Source organism: Peromyscus californicus, unplaced genomic scaffold, assembly GCF_007827085.1.
Source record: "Peromyscus californicus insignis strain IS unplaced genomic scaffold, ASM782708v3 Scaffold_5__1_contigs__length_169319896, whole genome shotgun sequence".
NCBI classification, from domain to species: Eukaryota; Metazoa; Chordata; class Mammalia; order Rodentia; family Cricetidae; genus Peromyscus; species Peromyscus californicus.
In genome coordinates, this window is record NW_026294573.1 from 37,907,171 (window position 1) to 37,930,802 (window position 23,632).

Below are 23,632 nucleotides of genomic sequence, written 5' to 3' on the forward strand. Positions count from 1 at the left end.
CAATGTAGCTGCACTGGGGAGCTGTCCATCAGTAAAGGGCTTGCTGTGCAAGCATGAGGACCTGAGTTCGATTTCCAGGACAAGCATTAAAAGCCGGGCTGGTGACATCACTTATCGTTCTATTGCTGTGAAGGGTACAGAGAGTTAGATCCCTGAAGTTCCCTGGCCAGCCAATCTAGCTGAGTCAGTCTCAGGTCCCCAGGAGAACCTTTGCTTCAAAAACAAAAATAAAACACAAAACAAAACCCCAGGATGGATGGTCCCTGAGTAGTAACACCTGAGGTCAATCTCTGGCCTCTCCATGCATGCAAACACATGTGCACGTGCATGCATATGTGCATGCATATCCACATATCCACACATTCAGCTGCACGCGCGCGCGCACACACACACACACACACACACACACACACACACACACACACACACACATATGGAGAGGGAGGCTCTCCTATTCTTTCTTCAGTGTGTGCTAGACAGTCCCTGAGGAAAATACATGCTGGTCCCTGAGTGATCTGCTTGGAGTTATAGATGAGTTCAAGGGAGCGGTCTGTGGGAGACAGTGAGTTGCAACAGCCCAAGCTCCATGAGTTCCTAGCCTTTCCTAGTACCAGAGTCCTTTGCATGGGAGCATGGGTTATCCTGGAGCCACAGGACTCAGAGCACAACTAAGCCATGGCACATACGAGGTCCCACCATAGCATCTCTCTAGTCTCCCAGCAAGGCAATGGCTGAGAGGGTGTATGCCTACAGAGGTGCCAGCCTACGGTGGGTGTCTGCTGCGGAGGTGTCTGTCTACGCCCTTTCTTTCTCAGAAGTGCCACGTCCAAGTGTGGGTTGAGTGTGTAGAGGGAGAGTGGTTGAACAAGCCCCAGCTTGGTTTGATTCTATTTATTTTCCATGAAGGGTGAGAACCCTGGAACAGAGTGTGATTAATTTACTGGTCCCCCGAGGGACGGGCAGCTTTCTTGGATGGTTCAGAAGCTGAAGTCAGGGAAGCAGCTTCCAAGGCAACTGCTACCATGGAAACAAAAACATCAGCTTTGTGGGGACCTTGCTCCTAGAGTCCCTTCAGACCTGAAGCCGCTGCAGTAGTTGGCATGAGACCAATGTAAACTGTCTGTGGAGCTGGGTCTGGTAAGGGGCAGTGGACTAAGAGGGAGAAGAGGCCCCAGAGTTCAAGCAGATAGACATGTAGAAGCCCAAAGACTTGATTATCCCATGGCCAGAGCTCCCAGGGTACAACTGAACTAGTACTGGGGCTAGACCAATGTCCTCTTGCTGGATTTGAGAAATGAGTCCTGATGTCTGAGACATTCTAGGTGGATGGGACCAGCTCTCTCCTCCCAAGATGGAAGGTCTGCCAGAGACACGATGTCGACACTCTCTGTCAGCTCCTTGAAGTTGGCTCCCTGAAGATTACAGCCCAGTGTGATTCCTAGAGCTGGAAAGCTGGCTTTTACCATCCCAAGCTTCAATACCTGGACAAGGCTCCACCATTCAGAGCTCCCTCAGAGCATCCACCATACCTGTCTCTGTCCAGCAGAGCCAGAACATCCAAGGTACCCCAGTGAATGGTGGTACAGACAGAACTAGAACCCAGGACCTCCAGCTTCCAATAGTAGACTCTTCCCTGGCACCATGGCTGTGGCCCCACCTCCGGAGAGGGACCCCAGCACAGTGTGGTGGGCAGAGCAGCCTCTCAAAATAAGGATCTCAGTGGCCAGAGACCTGACTCATCTCAATCTGCATACCACACAGGGGGCTCTCAGAGGGCTCCCTGGGCAAGGAGGAGGGCTTCTTTCCAACCTTGGTGTTGTAGCTTTATTCATTCCACCCAGGAGATAGGGTATGTGAACCAAGATAACCAAAGAGGGTGGACTACCTACTGGATGCATCTGGAATGCATGACCCTTCACCTTCATTACTTCGTAACTTTTACAGCTTGGTGAGCTAAACACCACTGTCCCCATGCAGAGCTGAGAAACAGACTTACAAGTAATTTGTGCAGAAAACAAAGTCATGAGTGACTGAGCTGGGACTTGGACCAAAGAAGCAAGGCTCTGGGTCCTAAGCCTCTCTGGAAGGATTCAAATCCCACCATTCATTCCTAGCTCTACAGCTCTGGGCCATCTACTTTTACTTTGCCTGTTTTTCATGTCCAGTGGGATAACATAATAGTACGTATTCATAGGAGAGTTGTGCAAATGGAATGCCTGTAAACTCCTTGGAATGGACCTACTACTTAATCAGTGTACAATTGCTAGCAAAACCGAAGCTGGCATAGTATCATTTAAATGGCTGTCCAAGGGAGAGGACCTCACTATCTGGGCCAGTGTGAGGAGGTTGGTGGGAAGGCACAGCCTGAGCAAAGGCCAGAGGGATGAGAGCCTGGGGTCTTGGGCTGCAGGAAGACTGGAGATGTTGATAGAATGTGTTTGATCTGGGAAGTGCCCAAAGACACCTTCCTATTGGGGCCAGTCTGGAGGGCTGACCAGGCCAGTGCTTAAGTCCATAGACAGAATTCATTTCTGAGTTCTGAATGTCCAGGGACTGGGAGCCTTTGGGCCATTCTGCTTTTCCAGTTGGCCTCACTTTAGGTGGATGAAGGGATACAAAGGGAAGACCATCAACCATGCCACCACAGTGTGCAGGCATTCATACTATGGGATAGCTGGTAGCCCGTGACCTGAGCCCTGATCTCATCCAGATTCCTTCTTGACACCTTGGGAAGTTACAAAGGCCCATCCCACCTACCTCTCTAGTCTGGCTGTGGGTGGGAGTCACTATTTTTCTTTCTTATCAACTCTGGTAGGACAAGTGCAGTCCTGGGCATACAGCAGGTCCTCAATAAAGGCATTGTAATGTTTTAGACAGGAGAAATACTGTCTTTCGTGGGTGGGTAGGGCCATCTGTTACATCCTTTTGAAGCCTGCTTGTGTGATGGCTACTGACCCAACCACAACCTCTTCTTGACACATAGCCCTTAAAAAGCAGTCGTTTATTGGAGAAGTGGTGTTTGATGGATTTCATTTCCTCATCTACCAACAGAAAAACAAAGGTCTCCATCTCACCTCGTGGATCAAATGTGCTATTATATTTGGGAATCCTTCCCATAACCTCACTAAGCTTGGCCCCATCCTGGAGGCCTGCCTCCAGTTGAAGAAGGATCACCAAGGCTGCCACAGCTGGAGTTTAAAATTATTTATTAAAACAAGCACAAGTTATGAGAGAATTTGGTGGTTGTGGCTGACTAATGTGTGTGTCGCATATGCAAATCTGTTTTCTTTATGTGACTCCACAGTGTATCTGACAATGGCTGCCCCTCCATGTCTGGGGCAGTGGGCACAGCATTCTTAGAGCAGGGCAGCTGGGCTGCCTGTGACCTAGCTTCATCTCGGACATAGCAGCCTAAGTGCCTTGGGTTTGTGCCGCCTCCACAAAAGACCTGGGAGAAGGCAGCAGCAGACGAAGACACCATCTCTAAAGTGTTCGTCACAGTAACAGCTTAAAATCAGTTGGGACTGTGGGGAAAAGGGGATTAAAACCTAAGCACATGGATATCCTGCTTGGGGAAGTCCATGGGCTTGCAGTGGGAGTTTGAAGTTCTATGATTGCTGGAAGAACATGGTTAAAAAAGCAAACATTTTTAAAAAGAGAAATAATACTGACTCTAGCAGCAATCCCAAACATGGAAGAGGATGATAAATGAGGAATACATTTCGGTCACGGCAAAGAAAGATTATGTGCTTCTCTGTGCTACAGACTGGAAGACTGATCTGGCTCCCTGCCCTTCCTGAATTGAGGGGATGGCTTTGCTCAGCCAGGGAGAGGACAGGCAGCGAGGACGTCTGTAGGACAGAGGAAGGTGGGAGGATTGCCAGAAGGTGACAGTGCAGGGGGGAAAGAGGCATGTGTGTGGCAGCCTCTGTCAGCTCCCAGACGCTGGCTCCCTGAAGGCTGCAGCCCCAGCAGCCCCCACCGCAAGCTGGATCCGGGATCTGCACACAGGGAGCACTTGGGGCCCAGCGAAGAGATGTTCCTGCTGCAGGCGATTATGCAAAATGACAAGTGATTGCTTTCCTTTTCAAAGACAACCCCTTTGGAAAAAGCTTTTTCCTCTGAGGACCCAAGGGAAATGGGGGATGGGTGGGAACCCACAGAGCCTTTGTGGATGGAAAAGGCCTGCTTGGAGCTGCGGGGCAGGTCCCTCTGCTTGCTTCGTACTTTGACCTCACAGGTTTCCAGGGGGCATTGCCTGGACAGGCCCACAAGATGTGCCTGCAGTCGTTCAGAGCCCCATAGGTGTTGAACATGGGTTTGCATGGCTGCCTCGTCCGGCCTGGGCCAGGGCTCGCCTTCGTGCCAGGCGAGATTTGGAAGGAGGGGACAGCTTCATGGAGCAGAGGCCCTCAGCAAGGGCCTCAGGTTCCTCAGCCAGTTCATTCTCCTCATGCTGAGACAGCTGGCGGTTAAGGGCAATGGCCTCAGCTGCAAAGAGTGTCAGGTCCATGGTGCTGCTGTTTCTGTAGGGGCCGGGAAAGGCATGGAGAAGAGGGCAGCAGGATTGAGATCAGGCAGGCAGGCAGGCAGGCTCGCAGATGCACCCACTCACAAAATCCAGCAGATTTTCCTGGGTCAGCTGCTCTCTCCAAAGCAGCTTTGCCTGGGTTTGGAACTTTGCTCGACTAAGATGAGAACGGCCATTGAGTCTCATAGGCTGGACAGTCAGGGCAAATGGTCTCTTCTCAGAGAACCCACCTCCAGGCTCTACCATTGTCCCAGCTCTTCCCAAGCCAAGATGCTGCACTTGTCTCCTTTTCCCCCCCACGCAGGCAGGGGCTCTGTACAGGGCCTGTGCTATTTATCTCTGTGCTCCTAGAACCCAGCCCAGAGCCAGAATCGGCCAGACGCTTTGGGTCTGTTGAATAATCATCTAAGAGGGACCCAGGGTTTGGCACTTGGAAGCAGCCTGGGGTGCACAAAGGGAGACTATTGTGGATAGTTCCTCCTAAGAGCTGCAGTGGTCCAGAGCTTCGTGGATGCTGAACATGGGTTTGCATGAGGCTGAGTCCCTAGGGGGGTTTCTGTCCAGCTTAGCTTCGGCTCTGTGGGTAGAACTTGGTAGGAATTTATCTACAGCTGCAATGGGTCCCAGCACAAGTTAACTTGAGCCAGCTGATTCTTACCTTTCCACCTCTAAAACGGGGACTGAAAAACTTAAATTTGTTGTAAAGACTATGGATACAGCACCATCACCACTGTGTGGCATTTCAGTTGCTGACGTGTGCACATGATTGTACCACCCAGGGTCACCTCTGATGTTTGTATGTGATGAAATTGTATTTCTCTTCTTTTTCCTGTTTTTAGTGCTGGGGACTGAAGTCAGGGCCTTGTTGATGCTAAGCTCATGTGCTACCCCTGGACTACACCCTCAGCTAGAACTGCATGTCTCTCACTACATTTCTCAGGATGGACCCTGGTCTTTGAGCTACAAACGATTGTATATGGAATACCATTAGTACCACACTGAACATGTGGTAAGCATTTAAGACATAGAAGCCATAATCATTCCTGTGTGCCTAACAGTATATGTGACAACTTGTCCCTCTGTCTTACAGTGACCCCGATTCCTTTTCCTTTTACCAATGCTAGGAACAAGACCCTCCTGAGAGAATGATGCACAGATAAGGACCATCTTTGGGGTGGAAATGGTGATTAATAGTCACATTCAACTGGGTAGAAAACAGGGGTTTTTCTGCAAAGAGAGACTGAGATGAAGCTGAGAGAGAGAGAGAGAGAGAGAGAGAGAGAGAGAGAGAGAGAGAGAGAGAGATCTATGTGGAGATTGGTGAGAACTGAGAAGTGGGCAGAGAACTCTCTGGAGAGGGCATCAGAGCCTGAAGATGGGCCCATGTCCCATACATGGCTGAGGACTTGAGGGAAAGTCAAGGCCAAGGTAAGAGGGCAGCGGGTAAGATGGAAGCATTTACCTCTGGAGGACTTGCGGCGTGGGGAGTCCCCTTTCTGGAGCTTGCTAGAATGGGAAGGACAGATTGTGGGTAATGCTGCTCTCATCTTTCAAGAGCTGCCCCCACCCAGGCCAGCAGAGGGGCAGGTTACTACAGGTGCTTGGCCCAGCACAGGGACTTGGCTATGCTGGCTGCAGGTCTAGGCCCTCCGAGGAGAGAGTGAGCAAGAAAGGCACACTCAGAAGTCACAGCTGCCTCTGCAGACAGTCCCCCTTTCCTGGTAAAGTCTCAATGGTCCTCTGACACCCAGTTCAAAGGTCACTTTCCCTGCCACTCTCCCACCCTATTTCAGCAGAGGCCTTGCTGCTTTTTGCCCTTAGCACTCTCTACAGCATCTGTTACACAAGGTCTACCTCTCTGTACTGGAGGGTGAGACAGGCCTGGGCTTTACCCATCTCTGTACTGCTTGGCTCTGACATGCAGTGCCTAAGAATTAGCTACTGAGCCACCCTGACATCACTCTGGGCTGGCAATGCTTGCCTCCTTCCAGTGGCGGGGTGACAGAGGCTGGTTAGGGTCTGGCAGACCGAGGACACAGAGACTTCTTACTGTGGCTGCCCGTGAAGGATTTAAAGTTGTACAGCGAGGACTTGGCTCCTGAACTCATGGAAAACACTACCATTTGCCTTTTAGACCCCTGCACCCTGACACCCAGCTGCAAGGAGTATCACATGACCCTAGTGCAACCACATAAGCTGCAGGACCTTGCTTGCCTCTGAGTGCTCTTAGCTAACAAAATTTTATACCATAGACCCGGAATGGCAACTCCAGACTGCTTCCTGGGATGGGTTCCTCTGCTAACAGAGGGACCCGTGTGTCAGATCCCCCCGAGGGCTTTAGGGGTTTGGTCTGTGGCCAAGGTTAGAGGCAAATCTTTGGCACACCACGGGTCTGAGCCAGGAGTCAGCTCCTTCTACCATATAATGGCAGAAGCTGCTGTCTCCCCTATCCCCAGCCTAGGGCAGTCACACTGTCTGGGGCGAGAGCTTCCTTGTGATACCTCCAATAGGCCAGTGAGATCTCATGCCACCTATCCTGTGGTCACTCACCCCTTGTACCCACGGGTGCTGAAGAACTTGGGCAGCGCTGAGTCTTTGCTTCGCATCTCGAACCAGGAGCTTAGAGATGAGATCTTTGGCCTCATTGGAGATATGAGCCCAGTCCTTGTCGGGAAACTCGTATTTGCCTTCCTGGATGCTCTCAAATAGCTTGTTCTAGGCATAAAGAGTTCCTTCTGAGATCACATTGGCCAGGGATAGGCAGGATATGCTGCTGCTGATCTGGTCACCCTGGCTCCAACTCTACTACAAGTGACACTCATGGTTTGAGAACGACACAGACAGAGCCTCCTTCCTAAATCTCTCCCAGGTCCCACAGTCATACGCAATGACCTCAGAAGGCCAAAATGGCTATGCTACTTGTAGGACAGGAGAAGTGATGTGTAAATATCATCCATAGACTCTCATTCCTGGCTCCCGGCAACCTCCCGCCACCGCCAGCATGCTACCCCTCTCCTTCCCGCTGTATACATGCAGTAGTTTCATGCCTCCATGTCTTGATCTGTGCTTGTCCTACCTACAGTTCTTGTCTCTTCCCTGGACCAGACATACTAGAATCTGTTCAGGTTTGCTGTTCTCAACAACCCTCCCCAGAATGTCAGCTGACTGAACGTCTATCTCTATTTTACCTTTGGCTTTCCTACCAGAAGAGGGCACCAAAACCTCTCCCAGATGGGACAGTCTCCTATCCTAAATCCGTTTGGTACCCACCCCACCATCACACTGACCTCCACCTATGCCCAGTGAGGCCCTGGCAGCACTTACCTGGCACACCCTGCAAACCTCTCCCCGGTCCCAGCCACAGTCAGCCCCACAGTGACCTACAAAGGGGGGGTAGCCACTCAGCATGATGTAGAGGACCACACCCAGGCTCCATAGGTCACAGCGCTTGTCATAGAAAGTGGCCTCGTCCCTAAAGACCTCCACCACCTCAGGTGCCATATACTCTGCAGAGCCGCACTGTAGGGTAAGGGCATGGGAAGGGGAGATGGCAAAGAGAGAGGGTGAGTTCACGGGTGAGCAGAAGGCAAAGTGTAAAACGTAATTCAAGCAAGAGGATGAAGAGATGGAGTCACAGAAGTCCTTGCGAAAGCTGCAGGACTCATTAGTACCCCAAAGACACAAGCGAAACCAGCTGAGGTGTCATCCCCTGTAGCTCACATGGCCAACTCTAAGTTACTACTGTCTTGTGTTCTTGGGTCTTGGAGTCCCAGGAGGGCCTCCCTACCTCATCTCTCTATAAAGCAGACCCTGTATGTATACACTTAAATGCCAAGAATGGCACAGGGGGGGTAATCTGGGGAGATTTGCTTCTATCCTGCAGAGAGTTTTTTTAAAGTGACTCTTGCCCAGCTCTTCACTAGCTTACAGGAAGGAAATCTCAGGGTTTAAAATTCAGAGGCCATCGAATCTTGAAGAGCTCTGATGAAATGTCCAGTCTCCCTGCCCTTTAGGAAGATGAGGCTCAGGATGGACAGCGGCATGGCCACGGCAGCCTCGGGCCAGGGTCCTCCCAGGCCTTGCACAGAAGACTGGCGAGACGGACGAGACATATGCCTCTTGCTCCCCCTCACCATTTCAGGCTCACCTGCTCCTACCCACCCCTCTACCCTACTACTGATTTGGTTAGAAGATGGTGAGTGCTCTCCAGAACAGATAATCTTTTCTGTTACTGGCAATTAGAGTTAATGAATTCCAGAACAAGCGAGTGCTACATATTGGATGCCAACATAGAAACATTGCTAATAATGTTGCTTAGACTAAGACACAATATAAGCATATTTAAAGGCAGGTCTTTTTTTTTTTTTTTTTTTTTTTTAAAAAAAAAGGCTATTAGGAACATTCACTGATGAAGCATGCAAATCTCCAAAGACTCATCCTAATTACAGCATATTAAGGATGTGGGGGAGATGTCTTCCGGAGAAGCAGCTCCTGGTGCTACCATTTGAAATAGGAAATGTGAAGGGGGAGAGGCAATAGGACAAGTGATCCTCTGGGCATGTGGCCTGGGACCTCACAGTTTTCCCACAGAGAGAATTATGTACTCTCCCGGGTGGGATGATTGTTCCTATCCTCTACCACAAGGGGATAAGCAGGGATAAGGGGTTCACAGGCTCTCCACAGTTTCCACGCACTAGGGCGGGCTGTGCAGTGTCTGTTTTTATTTGGGACAAGAGATAGGATGCAGTCTGTATTTGTGGAGACAATGGACTCTTTTTTGGCAGAGGGGACGCACCCCAAATGAAAGCTCCAATGGCAGTTTCATTAGCAACTGGGTGGGGATTGGTTTGAGAGCCAAAGGACCATTTAAGTGCTACCTAGGATTTCCTTTCCTATCCCTCTGTTCAGGGTGTCACAGATTCAGATGCTCCACCATACAGTAGCAGGGGCACATACTAGGTATACGTACTGGAGTTGTCAGCTCTGGTGTGGTTATGGGTGTGCAGGAGTTGTTCAGTTTCACCCCACTGCCCAAGTCAAAGTCACAAATTTTCACTGGAGACACCTGCAAAGGAAGACAGAATCCAGGAGTTGTTCTAAGAAGCCGGAGGTCGTGGGGACAACAGCATGACTAACAGGGGTTTGGCTGTCAACAGCAGCTGCTCTATCCGCCAGGCCATATTTGCTGTCCTGGGGTTAGCTAGGCACCTGAGGATGGACTCTCTTCTTCCCTATACAATCTTATTTCCCAAGGGAGAAGGAGCTGAACTAGATGGTATTAAGATTGCTGTGACCTTATTATGATCCCCCCTCTTTTTTCATCATAGCTTCCTTCCCTTCCTCCTCCCCCCACCCCCCGCAACAGGGTGTCTCTACGTAGTCTGGCTGTCCTGAACTCACTCTGTAGACCAGGCTGATCTCAAACTCACAGAGACTGCCTGCATCTGCGTCTGTTTCCTGAGTGCTGGGATTAAAGGCGTGTATCACACCTCCCTGTTTTAGCAATTCTTTTTTTTTTTTTTTTTTTTTTTTGGTTTTTCGAGACAGGGTTTCTTGGTATAGTTTTGGTGCCTGTTCTGGATCTCACTCTGTAGAGCTTGAACTCACAGAGATCCGCCTGGCTCTGCCTCCCGAGTGCTGGGATTAAAGGCATGCGCCACCACCGCCCGGCTGTTTTAGCAATTCTTAAATTACAACCTAGTGGCATCAATTATATACACCATTACCACCATCAGTTTCCAAAATTCTTCCATCCTTCTAAGTGGGAACTAAACTCTAGCAATTACTGCCCGTTTTTGACCCCTCCAGCCTACTTCTGTCTTGATTAATTGCCCTGTTTTAGATATTTCACTTAACTGGGACATACGTATTTGTATATGTACTCCTTTCACTTAGTGTAAATGTTTTCACTGTTGTTTTGGGCAGTGCTGGGAATGGGACCCTAGGCCTTGTGCATGCTAGGTTAGTACCCTGCCCCCCACCCCCCACTGCCGTATCTCCAGTCCTGGCATAAATGTTTTCAAGATTGATGTATGTTAAAGCAGGTGTCAGAACTTCATTCTGTTTTAAGGCTAAGTAATAACCCTTTGTATGTAGAGATCAATTTTGTTTATCTTTCTATTGATGGACACAGGGTTGTTTCCACAGTGGCCACTATGAATCATATTGTTATATAGGTTAGCACATGAATACCTGTTCCAGTTTCTCTTTTCAATTTTGAGCACATACCTAGGAGAATCGCTGAGTCATACCCTGTTTCTACGCCTAGCCTTTGGAGGATCTGCCAAACCGTTTCCCACATTTCACAGTACCAGCAATGTCTGAAGACTCCAACTTAACCACATCCTCACCATCACTAATCATTTTCTATTAAAAAACATAGCCAGTCTAGTAGGTGTATAGTAGTGTCCGTCACTTTCGTCTGCAGTTCACTAACAACTAAGGATGCAGAGCATCTTTTCATGTGCTTGCGAGCCATCTGCAAATGTTCTTGGGGTAAAGTCTACTTCCTCAAGTCCTCTGACCATTTCAGAATTGAGCTGCCACTCTGTTGTAGAGTTTTAGGAGGCCTTTATGTATTTTGGACGTTGAACCTTTATCAGATAAATGACTTTCAAATATTTTCTCCCATTATTCAAGTTATCTTTTCTGTTTCTTGATAAGATAATGCCTTTTGACATTTAGCCTCTCTTAAAATTTAGGTTTTTTTTTTAAACCATAAAAAGGGGCAATAAACATGTACTATGGGGAACACATGAAACAGAGAAGCTGAAAACACCTTGTAAGTCAGAGGCAGTAACGGGAAGTTCTGAGCACCCATGGGCTCTAGGGCCAGGTTACCTTAGTGTTTGTCCAGGCTTTTTCATTTGCCATGGAATGATTTTGTGTAAGTTTTTTAAAAAACCTCTCTGAGAGTCAGTTTCCTCATCCATGAAATGAAGATACTAGTGATATCTGTCTTAAGATGTTTTATAAATACTAAATAAGCATAGATGCCTGGTACAATGTGAATATTTGAAATGTTAACTGTAATTTTTATTAATGATCATAATAATGATGCATTATGAAGGTGTGTGCCAGAACCACTGAAAGGAAGTCACAGTCACCACAAAATCTTTTTCTTTCCTGAGACAGATTCTATGTAGGCCTGGCTGTCCTGGAACTCACTATGTAGATCAGGTTGGCCTGGAACTCATGGAGATCCACCTGCCTCTACCCCTTCAGTGCTGTGATTAAAGGTGTGCATTTCCAAAACCAGCAGAAGTCACAAAATTTTACTTGAGCTAATACATTAGCATCCCCACAAAGGACTGTGTGTAGTGGACTGACTCACACATTCACTTCCAGCTATCCCTTAGCCATGAGCTAAAGCTTCTGCACCCAGACAAACTGTTCTTGCATAAGTACATGCATGCACACACATGAAGCTGTGGATGTGGACTACTGGTACTATCAACCTCTTCTAACACAGAATTTGTTAAATCCATAGACTCTTAAGGAAAAGCAAACATTTCCATCTACTAATAGATGGGCTAAGGTAATGTTTACATAGGTTGCACTGTTCAACATAAGCATTGATGTTTTACTATTAATGAGCACCTTTGGAGATAGAAATAGAAACAAACTCTTATCAAGAGGAGTTCCTAACTATTAACTCTAATAGTGGACACATAATACCACACCATAATTAGCATTTATAGGCAGAGACATAGGCACATAAAAGAACATTTTTTTAGTTGTCTCTGACTCATACAACTACTCTGAAGAACTGGGATAGGAAATATTAATGCTGTGCAAGGCTCACATGTTTTACGAGCTCTCAGGCTGAAGCCATTTCTACAGATGATAAGATCAAAAAGGCACAAAGACTAACTACCTGGAATTTTTTTTTGGTGTGTGTGGAGGTCATTTCAGACAGGCTCTCATTCTGTAGTTAAGGCTGGCTTTGAACTCGTGGTGACCCTCCTGTTTCAGCCTCCTGAGTGTGGGGATTACAGGTGTGAGCTGCCACATCTAGCAGGAATGTGGGAACATTCCATGTTAGGTCCAACATTCTCATGTGTTCATAATAATACGCTGAACCTGGTTCTTGGTCAGGGGAACTTCTAACTCCCTGAATTGAGTCAGGGAGGCACTCCTGATCAGCATGAACTGTAATACTCCAAGCCAGGCCCTAAGTACCTTTTCTGGAGATTCACACAGTATATTTTCTGGCTTCAGATCACGGTGAGCAATGCCTAGAGTGACAAACAGCAAAGAAGGGGTTAACATATGCACATAATTATCAAACATTCTACACACAATTAGTTTTTCCCAAATGCTGTTGTTCGCAGATTAATTCCCAATTATGGTACATTAAAAAATCAACGAGCTGCAGGAGGCAGCAGTAACCAGAGACACAAACAGAAAGCACAGTTGATTCTGCAAGTTCTTTTGAAGTGGAGGCTTTAGAAGTCTGGCAGGGATCAGAAGCGCTACATGAATCCCAGGCAGCCTACTTTCAGCACTGCGGAGACATCAGCGAGTTCCTACTGTGCCACCTGACACGAAGCAGAGCAGACAGCCCTGCAGATGGCAAGGCTTGGGACAGCGATGCAGAAATAATTAGTGCCTTGTTTGAGAGTATCTTGGGGGTCTGGATGGCTCTACCTCATTTCTTCTTGTGCAACTGATTTTAGAAAAAGATTCCTCCAGTGTGACTCCTAGAATGCTCAGAGGACCAAGTGTTAGCCTGCAATTCTCCCAAGGCTTCTTGAAGTTCCTTCTCACCTGCTCGGCATGGCATGTCTGTTGTGGCTGCCCTGTCTGCAGCAAAGCTTTGACAGAGCATGCTGCTCTTTAGAGATAGACACCCCAGTGTTTGGGCCAGACCTCCTGCAGAGGCCTGGCAAATAGTGGCTGACCCATGATGGGGTTAAATTTTGCTGAAATGGCCAAGAAGGCACCTGGGGGGAAAATATCTTCTAACCATAGAAAGGGACAGAGTCAACAAATGAGGCCATGGTGTTTCTGGCAGAGAACACAGAATTCTTCCCTCCTACCTGCCACAGCACACACAGCACACACAGCACACGCAGCACACGCAGCACACGCAGCACACGCAGCACACACAGCACACACAGCACTCACAGCACACACAGCACTCACAGCACACGCAGCACACGCAGCACACGCAGTACACGCAGCACACGCAGCACTCACAGCACACACAGCACTCACAGCACACGCAGCACACACAGCACTGAGACACAGGCCTGGAAGACCGAACAAGAGTCAGACAGCTGCTGCTTCTACAGAGCGAGGAGAAAGCGAACCTGCCACACTCAGACTCCCTGGATGATCATCTTCTCAGGCAGCCTTCCAATTCCCTATAACAGGCCAGGCCCAGGCTTCTGAAGTCACTTCACTAGAGAAGAAACAGCTGAGCTCCAGCAAGCTAAGTAACTTCATCAGTCACCTAATTGAATGAGAACCCAGAGCAACTCAGCCCGGCCTGCACAAATTGAGTCAGGCTACCGCTCACCATACTAAAAGTGAAGGATATTTTCCATTATGGCAAGTGCTCCCACAGAAGATCACAAGCTGCACATGGAGCCTTACTCTCCAAATAGGTGTCCATGGCCCATCTGTGCCTCAGCCTGAGAACTCAGGGAGCCGGGCTGTAATAATGGGTCTGCCTGAGTGAACGCACCAGCCATCCAGCTGCTCTGGTTCATTTCCCAGAGGTTAAGCTGCAGTAGGTCCAGTATTTAAAAGTAGGGAACTTGTTTCGGGGCTGACCCATTCTTGCCCAATTCATCTTTCCGGCATGAAGTTATTTAGAAAACAGCCAAGTTCAGCTGGAAATCGTTTTTCATCCCCTCCAACTTCTAGTCACACGGGCAGCGGGCCAGCTAGATGGTAACAAGCACTTCAGAACTCCTAAGACACCACTGGCCTCTGTTCCCTTTAGAGCATTCTTGTAAATAAATAAATAAATAAAAAATAAAACTGCCTGTACCCCTCCTCCAAGGTATGCTCCCGTGAAAAGCGTGACCCAGTTTTGCAATCTACAGAGGCAGCTTGGGGAGCGGTTGTAAATCTTTGTCAGGCAGGTGTTACCTGCATGCATCCCAGCTTTCAGAAACAGAACCCCCTCCATTCATCACGCTGCACAAAGTACAGACACCCCCTTCTAGGAATTTTCAGCCCAGGTGCAAAGTCAGGGCTCCAGCATGGACACTAGCAGTTTGCAGATCACTTGCAGCCACTGAGGGACCAGGACGAGTCAATGAGCCTGAACCTCTGCTCACCTGCCACACCTGGATATGATATAGGTCTGACACAGAGTGGAAGGCATCTACAGCACGCCCACAGCTGGGTCTGAGCGCTCACCGCCACAGCTGTGCAGGGAGTAGAGCTAACTCAAACTATTTGTGCCACCTCCATTCCCTGCCCAAACCAGGCAGAACGCTTTACTTCAAGGAAAGTAATTTTAGAAATAAAAACTCTTTATGTCTAGTGAGAGAAGGTAGAGGAAGTAACATTTAACAAAGGACTACTCTGTGCCAGGGACCATACACACACACACACACACACACACACACACACACACACACATACACACATACACACACATATACATACACACACATACACATACACACATACACACACATATACATACACACATACACACACATATACATACACACACATACACATACACACATACACACATATACATACACACATACACATACATATACATACACACATACACAGCACTGCTATAAGCCTTTATTATGTATGAATTTATGTACGTAGCTGTGTGCATCTTCTGTATGTACTGTGTATATATGCATATACATGACAAGAACTGTGCATAGTGACCCCATCACTATACATTGGTATAGTTCATGACATGTGTGCACACATATGCACAGAAGATATACACAATTACATAAGTGAATTCATCTAACACATAACAAGTATAATGTGTTAAGTACCATGGAGGACACAGTCATCTCTCCTAATCCTTACCATAACACCACAGGGTGAGTGCTACCACTGAAGGAACACAAGAGGGTTAGAGGGTAACTCAGTTTTCTATAGCATTAAAAAAATGTATGTAGTAGTCTAACAGACTTACAGACATGTGAAAAGATTTAATTCACTGCACAAGTTTTTAAACTATCAGATACACAAGACTAACTATACCCTATCAGGCCAATGTGAAGGGAAATCCAGGTGATATGCTTTAAAAGATGAAAAGGAATGACACTAAAATGCTCACATGGGAACAGGCCATTCATTTATGAGTTTTACATTATTTGTAAAGAAAAAGGGGGGTGGGCGGCTGGAGAGATGGCTCCATGGTTAAGAGTATTAATCATTCTTTCTAAAGTGTGGATCCCAGCACCCAAAGCAGGCAGTTCATAACCACCTGTAAGTCTAGCTCCAGGGGGATCTGATGGCTTTGGCCTCCTTGGGCACCAGTGATTACTTGCATGTACTACCACACAGACACACATATGCATAGTTAAAAAAAAATCAAATGAATTTAAAGAAAAAAAAAAAGAAAAGAAACATCACCCATATAGAGCAACAGCGCATAAACCCACACATGCTTTGGGCAGTGTGAACTCCAGTCTTCTCCCTTCTTTTTCCTGTACCTCTGTCCTACCACTCTACTACCATCCTCCACCTTCCACAGTGAAGCCTAGGAGTCATGTCACCTTCCTTTCCAAGTGAACAAGTTAGAATCTTGAGGTGCCAGCTCTGCTACCTCTCAGACAGGTTCCCTGTCGGAACTGTGACCTCTACCTTGGTACCTGGAGGCTGGCCAGCCCAACCTGCCCACCCAAGGCCAAGGCTTGGATCACCTTTAGTGTGCAGGAAGTCAAGGGCAGTGGCAACGTCCCGCACCACTCTGCTGGCTTCTAGCTCGTTGAAGTGCTTCCGCTTCTGGATGTGTGCGAGGATGGAGCCTGGGGAGCAGAGGGACGAGAAAGAAGGCTTTGGAGGTGGAGGCTCCGGTAAGCATAACTTCTTACAGCATGAGTCTGGGGTCTTCTCATATCCCTACCCCCAGGGTTTTACTTATACAATGAGGGTGGGAATTTCCACTGGAAGGTCACTCACTGCTTAATGTCCAGCACCAACTGTGGTGCTTGACTCAGCAGGACCAACATAAGTCTGCTGAATCAGATCGCTACCTTCTATGCCTGTTTATGAGGAGTTCAGAGGCAGAAAACGAATTATATACAAGGTAAAAAGATGCTAATGCTACTGGGGCTGATCTGGCTTCTGAAACCAAAAGGAATTAAAAGTGAACACACACGGGGCTATGGGGGCTTAGAGACATTTCCTCTTCTTCATCGGAACTCAGATCCAGATGAGAACACAGACCTTCCAGTGGAAATTCCCACCCTCATTGTATAAGTAAAACCCTGGGGGTAGGGATATGAGAAGACAGGATTGCTCTTCCTCCTAAAATTCTCCTTTACATGTCATTATTAATTTTGTTGGCAATGATTAACATTTATTGAGTATTCACTATGTGCCAAGAACTGTTCCATCTTCTTTAAATACATTATCTCAACACAAATGCACAAAATAGATAGAACCTCTTGCCATTTTATGAATGGGCAACTTCATGTCAAAAATGGTCAAGCAATTTGCCTAAGCTCATACACTAGCAAGTTGTGGAGCTATGACTTTAGCCTAGTAAATCCAGCATGTGCATACTTCCTTTCAGTAAGACTGTGGTCCAACTGTTGGGGCATAGGTAGTCTTGAGCACACCCACAACCCTTTTAACCCCATAGTCTGGCTTCACCACTAGAGCTACACCTTAAGCAATATGGCTGGAGAGGACCCCAGTTGCGCCCAGTATTCTTTAGGCAGAGGATACTATTCTACATACTTGTCAGGTGTCCCCAAGCAGTCAGTTGTTTTACTAACAGCCAGCCAGCCCTTACTGACTCTTTGTGCCTATCAGCACGGTGCTTAAGAATTTCACAATTACTATCTCATTCAGTCTTCACAGCGGCCCTACGAGGTAGGCGCTACCAATAGCTCTACTGGACAGATGAGACTACCATTTGGAAAAGGCTAACTGATGTTTCCAAGGTCACGGTGGCTGACGAGTGTGACTTAAGTTTAGCTTGTTAGTTTCTGTAACTTCACCTTGCGAATGTGTCCTAGGGCTGGGTGAGCAAAGGGGAGGGAATGTGCCGTTTTTTTGCTTTCACGAGGTCAGAAGAGCAACTTAAATGTACATTCCAGTGACAGCAGTGTGGTGGCAGACGGGTATCTTCCTTCTACCTGAAGGGTGGCATGTTCTTGTCCTCCTCTGTATCCTGAGTCTGTGTTCCAAACAATGGGGCCCTCTTCTCCTCTGTTTAGCCTTTCTGGACTTCACAGTGTAAGCCAAAGCTTCCACTTCATAATTAATTTAGTTAAATAGTAAATGTGTCAAAACAGGGGATTGATAAATTGATCACTAACAGTATCTATATATGACTCCTATTATAATGAAAAGGCATTTATAGACTGCCCACACAGGTGACATTCTAAGCTCTGCAAAATGCTAATTATCCTCCTTCCCTCCGGCCTCCCTTCTCCCAAACCAAGGGCAGTTTTTAAGTCCTTCATCCTTTTTATTAGCTTGACTCATTTTAGAAGTCTCTGGGATTCATGATGGATGATCACCACCCTGGGTCTTAATCCAAAGTCCAAACACATACTCAATGAGATATACCTCCTTGCAATTTCTCAAAGACCAAGTAAAACCGTGTGTCATCTTCAAAGAATTCAATCAGCTCCAAAATGTTCCTTAAATAGAGAAAAGGGGGGGAGCATTATATGCTAAAGTCCACTAATAAATATCCAATACAGTGGCTGTAGTGGGCAAAAATCAACTTGAAGTCAGAATGCTTATTAAAGACTCATGTTTGAGAAGCAGCCAACAGTGTTAGCAAGATTCAGGTCACCTTATCTTTCCATAATGTTTAGTCTCTGGTGCTTTCACTAGGTCTGTGCTGTCAAACCCCAACCCTAAAACCCACTAGGTAGAGTTATAAAAAGTCCTGGTCACATTAAACTGAATAAAATCTGCAGCCGACTGGAAGCAATTGCGGCTAATAACACTGAATAGTAGGTGTGTGTCCTGGAGGCAAGCAGCAAATAATTACTTGCCCTCCCTCTTGCCCATAAATCATGGGGCAGTATTTACATTGCCTGGAGAAGATGGAAACATCTGTCAAATAGACTTGGGGCCTAACGTGGGCACCGCTAGACCCTAACTGCTAAGCGCTGCTTAATGAAACCGCCGCGTTCCTGGCCACCGTAGCACTTGTGGCCTTCCCCGGTGAGCACTCTCTGTCTACCCGAGGATTGCAGTGCTCTGCCAACAAGGTCGTCTTGTAGCTCAGTGGGGAAGCCACCAGCCTGGATATTGGAGGTGTTGGGGGCTTTTTTCTTTGGAAGAACGAAATAAACCCAGTCGAGTCTCTAATGCTGAACTAAGAAGCTGCAGGGCTGGAAATAAAAATCTGTCCCTCGTAAAAAAATGCTGACCACTTGGGGAGATACCAGGCTTTTACTAGTGTGAAGGCGTCCAAATAAGATGGCCAAAATGGCCTAATTTGAAAGAAGATTGTAGAGGCAGTGCCTGGAGTTAAATCAACAGCGGCCCCCATCGTCCAAGCTTAATGACAAAGCCATCAATACCAGGCCACTGGCTCCCTGCTGACCCTGCCAAGGAAGGGGGGGGGGGAGGACAAATCTTGGAGGTGACCCTGATTTAAAGCCACAGTGGGAGGGCCACTCATTTGGAGCTGTGTAACACAGGGCTAAAGGTTACTGTGGCCCAGTTATCATCAAGCAAAGAGTGCCGGTCCAGCTTCAGCAAGGTAATGGCATCTTACATTGGGAACAGGAAACAGCAGTGAACAGTCTTCAACATGGTGTCTGTATTAAAGCAGCCCTAAAGACTGCTACCAGGCACTACGCTGCTGGCCCATCTTCCATAGGCACTGGAAGAAAATGAAACCCCATTTCTTCCTCAAATAGACACTGATTGGGGGTGCTCATTTTCCTACCTATGGACTACTGTCATTTACAGTATTTTCAGCCAAGAAAAGATAATTTATGGGAGTTGCCACTATCCCTTCTCCCCCCTTGAAAGATGGAAGGAGTTACATGCAATTGTGGAGAAGCAGTTCCAATGACATGCTGTAGTCGGGATGGTAAGAAGTAATCCCTCCTGCAGCCAAGCGTTCCCCAGAGGATCAGTCACCTACATAACTTACCTGTTTCCTTGACACTGATATAGCGTCTCCACTTCACGGAATACTCGACTCCGACTGTGCCCTGCTTGCTTTTCAATGATCTGTGGGAAGAATGGAACCTGTCATGTACACTACCTGACCTCAAGACAGATCCCCAGCCAGAGCCCCTGGGAGGAGGCGAGGTTAGACACAATCCAAATCTACTCTCCAGCAGAGTCCGGAGTGGGCTTTAGTGACATGGGGAAGCAGGACACAAGCCCTAGGGCTTCCATGTTGTTGTCTCTGGCCATGTACACTATCACGGCAGCTTACAAAGCTGCTGCTCTGGGGCTGGAGAGATGGCTCAGTGGTTAAGAACATTGGCTGCTCTTCCAGAGGACCCAGGTTCAATACCCAGCACCCACATGACAGCTCACAACTGTCTGTAACTCCAGTTCCAGGGCATCTGACACCCTTACACAGACAAATGTGCACATAAAATAAAAATAAATAAAATATGAAGCTGTTGGCTCTTGGCTATCCATGGAGGACTGGAGCAACCAGTGAGACAGTGATTTCTTTCTTTCTTTTTTTTTTTAAAAGATTTATTTATTTATGTATACAGTGTTCTGCCTGCATGTATGCCTGCATGACAGAAGAGGGGGTCACCAGATCTCATTATAGATGGTTGTGAGCCACCATGTGGTTGCTGGGAATTGAACTCAGGACCTCTGGAAGAGCAGCCAGTGCTCTTAACCTCTGAGCCATGTCTCTAGCACGAGACAGTGATTTCTACTGGCTCTTAATCCCAAAGAGCAGGTATGACTGTGTTGAGATGGAGGAAGGCAAGGATGAGGCAGGAAGGGTGGAGAGGAAGCAAAGCCTCTCTACCCAGATGCCACTCTGCAACTCCTACAGATAGAAGAAAAATACTTCCTCTTCTGCTAATCTTACTCTGTGTTAAGTAATTCAGACATTCCGTGTTGGTCAACCCTGACAACCATGTAAAAAAGGTAAGGAAAGTGTATGTCTTCTGTCGACTCCCAGTCTTCTCTCTAGACCACACTTGCACCCAGCCTAGACAGCATCCTTCAGCACCAAGAGGCCTCACTTCTCCTCCCATAGTGTGGGCAGCTCCCGCTATATGGCTACACCTCCACTTGGAGCTGCTTGGCAAGTGTTGACTGCAGGAAGACATGAGCCTACTCAGCAGTGGTTTGTGTGGGGGTCTAGCTGACTCTGAGAAGCCCTCTGGAGCCATCCAGAGCCCTGGAGCATTGTTAACAGAGCCTGCAGGCAGAGCTAGTTCTGCTTCACAGCTCAGAAGGGAACATCCTGCCCCTTCCTTCTAGCTGCTTGGCATAACACTTCAAAAGATTCTACTATGATGTAGCACAAACATGTGTATCCAACTGTAACTTGGAAGTTAGTCACACCTGTTAGGAAATTACTCTGGACCTATCAACAAGGTGCAGCGCTGGGGAACAGAAACCATGTTACTCTGAGTTATTTAGCTGCATTCATCAAGCAGGAATGGTCAGAGTCAGAGACACTCTCCAGCAGGCAGGCTTTCCAGCAACAGCTGACTTCTCTCTGAGGAGATAACCAACGGGTTCTGACCACTAGCCAGGGAGCAGAACATGGATAATTACTTTGAGTTGGAGGCAGTGTGGATCAGATTGTTGGGACATTCCATCCCAGCTCTATGGTCACTGGGTGGATGCTTAGAGGAAAAGCAGTAGTAAGCCATGTCTTGGGGAGTCATGCTAGGAGATCTAGCTTGTCTTAGGTTGCCTAAAGCTTCCAGAGGGACACGGATCAGAGGGACATGTTTTCTTCCTGTGACTCATCCTGGAAGAAGCAGACCTGTTGCTTGTCCATCCATCCATCCATCCACCCACCCACCCATCTGTCCACCCATCCACCCACTCATCCATTTGTCCACCTACCTACTAATTCATCCATCTGCTTTTTGAGACAGAGTCTCTCTATATAGTGCTGGCTGGCCTGAAGTTTACTATGTAGATCAGGATGGTCTGGAACTCATAGAGACTTGCCTGTCTTGGCCTCCCAAGTGCTGAGACTAAAGGTTGTATGCTACCACACTGGGCTCCATTCAATTTAACATTTTTGTATGTGTGTATGCTTTAATCACTTTTAGGCATATTACAAATTCTTTTTAACTTATAGTAATTTGTTTACAAAGAGGAATGGAAGTAGCTCTTTTGTTATATGTAGAACAATACCCCAGCCAAGGTTTAGCAGAGATGATCCACAGTTGGGACTGAGGAGAGTTGGTTGGAAGAGATGTTTTTATGGATCCAGTTCAGCAGGGTTGCCCTAAGGAGTCAGTGCTTTTAGACTTCATGGCTCAGTCGGCTAATTTGAATAAGCTTAACTAACATGCCTCCAGCTTCAGTAAGCCTTTCCATACAGCTCAGTGGTCCTCAAACAGAGGGTCTCAGAATCACTGGGGCACATTTGCAAAGATGCAGCTCCAGGTTCTCTCCTACACTGAGAAGCCTGGCTCTTTGTGCTCTTAGCTCACTGGCTGATGCCTGCCCACTGCAGTTTAAATCCAACCTCCATCAGGGTTTTCAAACTGTCCTGAGGATCACACTCACCAGGATGGGGACATGTACAGTGCTGGGCCAGGCCCAATTTCTAATGTATTAGGGCCAGATCATGTGCATTTCTCACTCTCTCCAGGGGACACTGGTGCTGTTGGCCCAGGGACCCAACTTTGAGAATCACAGCTCTGCCTCTATTCCTTCAGTAGCCAAAGGGTTTGAAAGTGAGATATGCCAGAGTCATGCAGCTACTTAAAGGTAGCACTGAGGCTAAGTCCACATCTCCTGCCCCAAAGCTGAGTGCTCAGTCACTTCAGATCTTAGGCCTCACCGTCCTGATATTGGTCATCGCTTGTACTTTGTGGTTTATCAAGTGTGTTCACCAGTTAATTTTTACTCATACCTTCATAATCATTTCACCAGATTTTGAGGGCAGGAACTAACTATCTAACTTTCATTTAGATATAGAAACCAGAGCTTAAGGAGGTTCAGTGAACCTTACTTGACTTACTGAAGTCAAGTAAGTTTGTTAAAAATGATTCAGACAGAGCCGGGCGGTGGTGGCGCACGCCTTTAATCCCAGCACTCGGGAGGCAGAGGCAGGCGGATCTCTGTGAGTTCGAGGCCAGCCTGGACTACCAAGTGAGTCCCAGGAAAGGCGCAAAGCTACACAGAGAAACCCTGTCTCGAAAAAAACCAAAAAAAAAAAAAAAAAAAAATGATTCAGACAGAGCTTCTACTTCCAAAGCTGATACTGTTTATTACAGAAATCAGAAACAGCCTACTATGTGCCAGACATGGATGCAAGCACATTACACATATTAATTTATTTAATCCCCATAATCCTATGTAAGTTCTATTATTCACACCCATTTTACAGAAGAGGAAACTGGAGGACAGAAGGCCGAATAACCTGTTCAAGGTTACAAAGCAATTAAGTAGAAAAGCCCAGATTTGAGTCCAGTGAATACAGGTATGCACTCCCCTCCATCCTCTTCTTTCTGAGCTACCATGTTGCATAATACACAATTTATTTGGTTTGGGACAAGCTAGGAATGACAATTTTGCAAAGTAGAGGTGGAGACCCAGTGCGACACTCACTTTGACAGCATACTCTTTGCCAGTCTGCAGGCTCACAGCACCCTGGACTTTGGCATAGGCTCCCTCTCCCAGCAACTCAGAGGTCAGCTTGTACATATCTAGAGGTGAAACAGGTGAGGAGAACACCAGGTGAGTCACCCCCTGCAAGCCATGATGGGAAAAGCTACTGTCACTTGA

The 23,632-nt window shown here is 47.4% G+C and overlaps 1 protein-coding gene across 6 annotated transcripts in view; it reads right to left on the reverse strand.

Moving 5' to 3' along the window:
- Positions 1-23,632, reverse strand: part of Mknk1 (MAPK interacting serine/threonine kinase 1) — a 46,172-nt gene that overhangs the window by 1,920 nt on the left and 20,620 nt on the right. For 3 of the 6 annotated variants that reach the window (XM_052715711.1, XM_052715709.1, XM_052715710.1), the window contains 10 exons: positions 23,456-23,553; positions 19,827-19,906; positions 18,275-18,348; positions 16,396-16,500; positions 12,713-12,768; positions 9,501-9,596; positions 7,856-8,050; positions 7,082-7,246; positions 5,994-6,037; positions 3,190-4,526 (listed from right to left, as the gene is read on the reverse strand). In XM_052715711.1, coding sequence (XP_052571671.1) covers positions 4,292-4,526; positions 5,994-6,037; positions 7,082-7,246; positions 7,856-8,050; positions 9,501-9,596; positions 12,713-12,768; positions 16,396-16,500; positions 18,275-18,348; positions 19,827-19,906; positions 23,456-23,551 — 1,146 coding nt within the window. In that variant the 5' untranslated portion in view covers positions 23,552-23,553 and the 3' untranslated portion in view covers positions 3,190-4,291. The other 3 variants (XM_052715712.1, XM_052715713.1, XM_052715714.1) reach the window with 3 other exon arrangements.